General features: G+C 54.3%; 1 protein-coding gene across 1 annotated transcript in view; it reads left to right on the top strand.

Moving 5' to 3' along the window:
• LOC113217734 (protein white-like) overlaps positions 1-5,611 on the top strand; it is an 8,717-nt gene extending 3,106 nt beyond the window's left edge. The window contains exons 2-12 of the mRNA XM_052269207.1: positions 2,025-2,373; positions 2,651-2,892; positions 3,026-3,097; positions 3,199-3,297; positions 3,390-3,628; positions 3,715-3,883; positions 4,182-4,496; positions 4,601-4,829; positions 4,922-5,027; positions 5,251-5,428; positions 5,508-5,611. Of these exons, the coding sequence (XP_052125167.1) occupies positions 2,025-2,373; positions 2,651-2,892; positions 3,026-3,097; positions 3,199-3,297; positions 3,390-3,628; positions 3,715-3,883; positions 4,182-4,496; positions 4,601-4,829; positions 4,922-5,027; positions 5,251-5,428; positions 5,508-5,600 (2,091 nt within the window). The 3' untranslated portion in view covers positions 5,601-5,611. The remainder of the gene's footprint in view (positions 1-2,024; positions 2,374-2,650; positions 2,893-3,025; positions 3,098-3,198; positions 3,298-3,389; positions 3,629-3,714; positions 3,884-4,181; positions 4,497-4,600; positions 4,830-4,921; positions 5,028-5,250; positions 5,429-5,507) is intronic.
• The last annotated feature ends 2,275 nt before the right edge of the window (positions 5,612-7,886 follow it).

The following is a 7,886-nucleotide window of genomic DNA, read 5'->3' as shown; positions in this document are numbered from 1 at the left end:
CCCGATGTCAGTATGTGAGTTTGCTGTTGGATGAACTGAACATAGATAGGTTGTGACTGGAACGACCCAATGGCACCAATTCCTGGTGCGGTTTGTGGTTGAAAATAGTATCGCCCTGCGATTCTCTCTTGTGTGTGGGAGATATGTCCCGTTTCTGCCCTGCGGGGAACACTATCCTATAGAGGGCCTCTGTTACACAAGGCGGGCCGGCCTTGCGGTGGTCGTCCCTGCTGTCCCCCCTTGTCCTGGAGCGGGGCGCGTGAAGCCACCGAAGGTAGCGGCAGCCGCGGCTCGAGCCTCGGCGGCAGCCCAAGCGCTGCCAAAGCCTTTACGTAATGAGCGGGCCCTGCCCCATCATCGCCAAAGCCCTGCGGAGCAGTGCGGAGGCATCGAGCCTTTGTCTGCTTTGTCGCGAATAACCACCACCGCCCCGGCCCCGACTCTAAAGACCCTTCCCACTCTTCATAGCCAATGTAGATCACAGTTTAGGAGAAAAACTAAAGTTATTGCAGATGCGGGGCTGTGCTACGAAATGCATAGTGATTCACAAAAGCGTTCATTTTCATTATTATTCAGCGACACAAAGTTCGATCTGCTTTCCGTCAGGGACATTCTTATTGTACTTAACCCAATCCTTTTTTTAAAATAAATATCAACAACTTTTCTCCAGTGTACGGCTGGCGACGATCGGCAACCTCAGCAACAGAGCCGAAGTACAGGCAAATGAATAACGTCACGTTCTCGTTTTGTGCTCGCCGCGGCTGGTCCGGGTACAGCAGGCAGGGGCGGCGACCGGCCAAGGTCCGAATCCGGTTAAGGTCCGTCTAAATGAGACGGCTTTCGGCCGTGCGTGCGTGCGAGTGCGGAGAGGAGCAGCATGACACATCCAGGAGGCCCCAAAAAGAATATTCCAGAGTAAAATTAGCGAGACGTTTTTCCGTAAGGCTCAATGTGCGTTTGTGGCGCCCCACGCCTTTTCCTCGTCCAGGCTTTCCGTCGAGGAAACATAAGCAGCAACGGATAGGGCGGGCCGGATATAGTTGCACATGGTACACGCGTCTGGATTCCCGTGTCGATCGACATTGTTTTATGAGTCGCCTTTTTATGCACGTGCGAGAGCTAGGGCCCTCCTCGCGACACGCATTGGCATACCATAGCATCCTCAATCCATCCGCGTCTCCGCAGACCTTGTGCGAGCGAGCTCGCACACGTAAGTGAGGCCCTACTACACCATCGCCAAACGCAGCTGCAGGCCCGCGGCATCGCGAGCTGACCCGGACAGCCGCGCGCTTCATGCAGCCCGGCAGCCGCTGCGGCGCGAGCCAAGCCCCCCCCCCCCTCTCTTTTAAGCCAGTCACCTGATGGTCACTCAATAATTTTCCGATTTCCCGTGCCAACCGCGTCAAAGTAGAAACGAAAAGTGCGACATGTCTTCCCCCAAAATGAAATCATTCCTGGCTGGGGATGAGCCCGGCCTGCGGCATCGCATGAGCCGGAATGAGCCCTCAGTTCCAGCAGAAGCAGACCTAGTTGGAGTAGATAGTTGAGTTGGCCAAGCCAAGAAACGCCCTGAGCTTCGTCGACAGAATCTACGCAAACAAATTTTACGTATCAACTGAATTGAATCATGTTTATAATTAACATGGGAAGAAAAAGAAACGTTTTGATGGGAATATTCGTGAAACCAAAGATCGTTTTCTGGATGGGTGCGCCACGTGCACTGCGCTGTGTTCCCCTGTCACGTTAGGTTTCGTCCAGAACTTACGCTCGTTTTTTCCTCAGATTAATTTGGCAAATAACGTGAGCTCGGCGCCTGCGAAACTCGGGGTAGGCCACCCCGCAGTACACGCGTGCACTGTATGCAAGATGTGGCCTACCTATCAGGCGCTATGAGGGCTTGCACTTGCATTGGCTGAAGTATCGGCCAGTGGCGGACATACTTTCTGGGTGATCTCATCTCATCGGTGACCTTAGGGCAGCCTCGATCCCGTCATCCTTTTCAATGCACCTCTTGTTGCGCGCAGGAGCGAAGCCGACGGAATGGCGGACTCTGGTGGTCGTCTGACTCCACGACCAACATCGGAGGCAAGGGCTACGGCAGCGTCGGCAACGGGAACGGCGACAAGAGCAGCTACGGCGCGGACGATAACGGCGTTGGAGGCGAGGGTTGTGGCGGCGGCGGGGGCGGGGGTGACGGCGGGGGCGACGGAGGCGGTGACGGCTGGACCATCCAGCAGGCACCCTCCGCGCCGCTGACGTACACTTGGACCTCCCTGGACGCGTTCGCCCCCGGGGTGCGCCCCTCCAGGACCCCCTTCAGCCACTGGCTGCGCCGGAGGCCCGCTGCCCCCCGCAAGCACCTGCTCAAAAACGGTAAGGAATAGCACCGCCCCGCGGCTCTTCCTCGAGGGGTACTTCACTATAAATGCAAACGTACACAAATTTTTCAGTTTTACCTTGATTGTTTTTTTTTTTTATATTTTTTCTGTTTATACTGTCCCTTTTTTTCTGATTTTCTATTGACATTTTCTTGATGTTTCTGTTATTTATCTTTTTGTTTTCTTGTAAGGTGTACAGAGTACACTGTACACTGATTTTATTTTAGTGAAGTTCACATAAGTTCCTTATAACACTTCCAATCATGTTGCAGTGTCTGGGGCGGCGCTGCCTGGCGAGGTCCTGGCTATCATGGGAGCGAGCGGCGCCGGCAAGACGACCCTGCTGGACGCGCTCACGTTCCGCTCGGACCGGCAGCTGACGGTGACCGGGGCGCGCGCTCTGTCCGGCACCGTGGTCACCAGCAGCCGCGACCTGGCCAACGTGGCGGCCTACGTGCAGCAGCACGACCTGTTCGTGGGCTGGCTCACCGTCAGGGAGCACCTCGTGTTCCAGGTACGACTCCGTCTCGGACTCCGTTACGCCTTCCGGATCAGGTGTTTGCCGCCTGATCCCGCGCTGACACTGATACGACGAATGAAGACGGCCGTGCGTAACCCGAACCTTTTTTTTTTCTCCTTTCACACAGGCGCTACTGCGAATGGAACGAAGAATACCCCGTCGGCAGAGACTGCTCAGAGTGAGAGAGGTGATGGAAGAGGTACAGTTCTTGTTGCGTACAAGTCGCGACTTTCTTCTTTTGGGGGGCAAGGGGGGACCTTGTTTTGAAACTAATGCTGTGTTGATGTTTGTTTTAATCAGCTTGGACTGACAAAATGCGAAGACAGCATTATTGGTGTACCCGGTAGGGTTAAGGGTATTTCTGGTGGAGAGATGAAAAGACTGTCGTTCGCATCAGAGGTGAGCTGTCGACGCCCCACGGGCGATCGTCTTCTGCTTTTTGCTTTTGCGTACATGAGTTGAGCCCTCGTGTCGTCACTCTGCGCCTCCAGGTGCTGACGGACCCCACCCTCTTGCTGTGCGACGAACCCACCTCTGGCCTCGACGCGTACATGGCCCAGACCACCGTGGAGGTGCTCACCCGCCTGGCGCGCCGAGGGAAGACTGTCGTCCTCACCATCCACCAGCCCTCCTCGGAGGTGTTCGCTCAGTTCGACAAGATCCTCCTGATGGCGGAGGGTCGGGTCGCCTTCCTGGGCTCGCCGCAGGAGGCGCAGGACTTCTTCGGCAGGTAAGCGCCCTCACTTTCTTAAAACAGAAGATCGACAACCCGCAATGCTGTTTGAATTAAACCACTTCTATATAAAACGCCTACAGGATCGGCGCGCCCATTCCCCCAAAGTACAACCCGGCCGACTTCTTCGTGCAGCTGCTCGCCGTGGTGCCGAACGAAGAGGTGACCTCTCGGGACCGGATCAACCGGGTGTGCGATGCGTATGAGCGCTCCGAGCACGCGGCCCGCAGCGCCGCCGTCACAGACTACCCGGTGAGCGTCGTGCTCTTGTACATTACACACATGACTTAGGATCATTCAGAAAGTACGTCCGTCTTTCCGCAAGTCACAAACCTGTTAACTTTAGCCTATGCAAGCTGTCATGGCGCCTGATAGGTAGGCAACGCCATGCCTTCAGTGCATGCGAGTACTGCGGAGTGGCCTACCCGGAGTCTGGCAGGCGCCGAGCTACCGTAACTTTCCCCGACGAATCTGAGGAAAACAGGCGTACTTTCCGGATGATCCCTAGAGCCTAGATCGCGTTTTTGTGAAACGATTCTCCTGCGCGCAGGTGAAGGGCCTCCCCCCGCTGGAGGGTGGGCGCGCGGGCAGCACGTGGCTGCTGCGCGACCCCAGGTCCTCGTCGCGCTACAAGGCGTCCTGGGCGACGCAGTTCGCCGCGCTGCTGTGGCGCTCGTGGCTGAGCGTGCGCAAGGACCCGCTGCTCGTGCGCGTGCGCGTGCTGCAGACGGCCGTCATCGCCCTGCTCGTGTCCTTCCTGTACTTCGGCCAGTCGCTGGACCAGACGGGTCTCGTCAACATCAACGCCGCCCTCTTCACCACCATCACCAACATGACGTTTCAGAACGTCCTGGCCGTCATCAAGGCAAGTCGAGCGGCCCCGCGCAGGGCGCGGCTGCGCGGCTGCGGTGTGCGGATGGCGCTGACCTGGTGGAGGCCGTGACGTTGACGTGCTGCTCGCGGTTGCAGGTGTTCTGCACAGAGAGAGCCGTCTTTAAGCGGGAGCACATGGCCGCCATGTACCGCGTGGACGCCTACTTCCTGGCCCGCTCTACCGCCGAGCTACCCATCTTCATGGCACTCCCCGTCCTCTACACCTGCATCGTGTACTTCGCCGTGGGCTTCAACGCGGACCCGGTGCGTTTCTTCACGTGCGTGGCCATCGTCAACCTCATCGGCCTGGTCGCCACCTCATTCGGTATGGCGTCGGGGGATGGGAGGAGGAGGGGGGATCAGCCTTGAGCAAAGTAGCGCCACTAATCACAACATTGCATTTCTTCTTTTTTTCAGGCTATTTCATTTCATGTGCTGCCAACAATATGTCAACTGCTCTGTCCACAGGGGCACCAGCTGTAATACCTCTTCTTTTATACGGTGGTTTCTTTGTGAACTTAGAGTAAGTTACAGTATGTGAGAGTTGATAAATAGCAAGGAGGCCAAAGCAAGCCTTTTTCTCTTTTCTAATTTAACCTGTCACTACTGTGACCAATTTTAACTTGGCCCGTTCGATGGTCGTTGGGGTTGTGGTTACAACTGTTTTTTAACCACGAACACGGGTTACATGGGCTTCGACTAAAACGTTTTGCAACCTGGTAATTTATTTGTACCCGTTTTTCCAGTACCATGCCGTCGTATTTCTCGTGGATACAACACATTTCCTGGTTTCGGTACGGAAACGAAGCTCTTCTAGTCAACCAGTGGCAGGACGTCCCCGAAATATCTTGTGCAGGCGCACTGAATAACAACTCATGTGTGAGGACTGGGCATTACGCTCTTCAAGTTTACAGCTTTAAAGAGGTGTGACTCAAAATGATTTAGTCTGAGGCACGTATTTATCTGATAAAACTTTGTTATAATATTTCTTCTGCATTTACAGGGAACTGTGTGGAGTGATATTGGCCACCTTGCTCTCTTAATATTGTTGTTCCGTAGTCTGGCTCTTGGTTTACTAATTATAAAGACTAGATAAATAAATAAATACCTAAAGAAACAACAGCGAGTAGGTAATTATTTTTCCTGCTGTAGAAAGTTCTTAAAAAAATATTGTTGCTTTTCTAAACATGTTGCAAACTGTCGTGATTTTGACATAATGTGTGACATAAGTCACACGCATCTCGTTGTCAGAAACCTGAAGCTGCCCCCACAATGAACATCCCGCGAGCTAGTGCGAGGACACAGGAGCAGGGAACACAGGGCATTACGTTTCTCTTTGCCTGTACCGGGTGTCCGGGAGAATACGCGGAAGCTCGATGGGTTGCCTACACACTGGCGTGCAGGAGGATATGTAGTTAGCGACTAGTAGGAGTAGGGTCGCCGAATAGGTTCCGGCGAAAAGGGGGGTAGCCGAGTAGAGTCGGCGAGGAGGGTCGGCGAGTAGGGTCGGGGAGGAGGGGGGTCCGCCCGCACCAGCCACCGCTTACGCTTGTTTGAGTTTGCTCCAGCCCGATTTTTCGACACTAAGTGCGTTCGCAATGAACTATGAACACCTAAAACGCGCGGGTGACGAACTGGAGCCTCAATTTCGCCTCTATGGCTAAGATAAAAGCTGCTAGTGGCCGTGTTGGTTGTAGCTTGTAGCTGTGTCGTCACAAACAGGGACGTGGCCCCGACCCGTGCGTACTGCCGCTTGGGGAACGCCGAGGCAAGTACGTCCCTGTTTGTAGCGACACGATTGTAGCTACAGCAGACAGTGCCCGAGTCAGTTTAAACTGAACCGTCTGTAGACGAATTCATTACTTCCGCCAATGTAGAATATGTATCAATTCAGATTCAAGGCGCGCGAAGCGCGCTTTTATTAATTGTACTTAGGTAGATTACAGGTGTAAGTGTACATTCTTTGACGTTGGAACAATTTAAATTTTATCGGCGTCCACTCTTGCGGAGTCTTAACAGCTATGGAAACATTTTACATTAGTTATTTACAGCATAATTAGGTGAGGACAGTGTCTGTGAATATTAATTAACTTAGGAGCCTGTAGGGGAAAAAATATTATTATACAAAAACCCTACGCAGGTACGTTATATGGATTAAAACACTCACAATAAATAAATAGAACAAAAAGTATGATACAATATATACACAATGACATTAATTCGGGTGGTGCGCCACATGTGTAGTTTTATATGTCGAGTTGGAACAGTCGGTGTTTTGGTGTGCGATGTTTAAAGCGGTAGGTGGCTGTGTCAGGCGTGATTTCCCAGGGCACGTATGTGTATGTTGTTGTTGTTTCGGTTCTTGTCGAAGAAGTTGGTGGTCAGTTTCATGATGAAGTCCCCTAGTAGTGGTATTTGGTACGTGGTGTGGGCCCGTCTCATATTGGTTAGGCGTGTGAGTTGGAGGGCCGTCCGGAGGAATCTGTTCTGTATGATCTGGAGCTTCTGCAGATGAGAGTCGGCTGCGATGCCGGCCCAGGCGGGGGCGGCATAAGCCAGTATGGAGCGCACATAGGCTAGGGCTATTCTGACCTTGATGTCTGGGGAGATGGGGCTGTTACGTCGGATGAGGGGGTAGATTATTGACATGGCACCGGCGGCTTTTCTTTGGATTGTCCGTACATGGGCGCCAAAGGTCATTCGGCGGTCCAGGATGACCCCCAGGAACCGCGCACTGGCCTGCCACGGTATGGGGTGGGCGTCGACGCGGAGGGGGTGGGCGTCCGCATTTTCCGCGCGTCGCTTGGTGAATAGGACCGCTTCAGTCTTCTGCGCGTTAATTTTGAGGCGCCACCGCTGGAAGTACTGGAGCAGGTCATCGAGGGCACTTTGCAGGCGCCCGACCAGCAGTTCCACGTCCCGATGTTGGAAGAAGGCAGCCGTGTCGTCCGCGTACTGGGCGAGCCGGACCCCGGATCTTGGTATATCGTTGACATAGATTATGTACAGCACCGGGCCCAGTATGCTTCCTTGGGGTGTCCCTTTGGCGACCGGGCGGACAGGAGACACGGCGTCCTCCAGCGTGACGTGGAAGCTGCGCTCGGTCAGGTAGGCCTGCAGTAGGCGGATGAGACGGACGGGGAATCCCATGACCGCCATCTTGTAGAGGAGGCCCTCGGTCCATACCGTGTCGAAGGCGGCGGAGGCGTCCAGGAACACGGCCGCGGTGTGCATCCCCCTGTTGAACCCGTCCGTGATGTAGTCCGCGAAACGGGTCACTTGGTGGGTGGTGGAGCACCCTCTTCTGAAGCCCATTTGCTGGGGGTCCAGCAGGTCCTCCCTGTCCAGATGGGTGAGGATGCGCGCGTTTATGATAGACTCC

Source organism: Frankliniella occidentalis, unplaced genomic scaffold, assembly GCF_000697945.3.
Source record: "Frankliniella occidentalis isolate FOCC.00 unplaced genomic scaffold, Focc_3.1 Scaffold85, whole genome shotgun sequence".
NCBI classification, from domain to species: Eukaryota; Metazoa; Arthropoda; class Insecta; order Thysanoptera; family Thripidae; genus Frankliniella; species Frankliniella occidentalis.
Note: the sequence above shows the minus strand (reverse complement) of the source record. Positions and strands in the feature narration are given on the sequence as shown.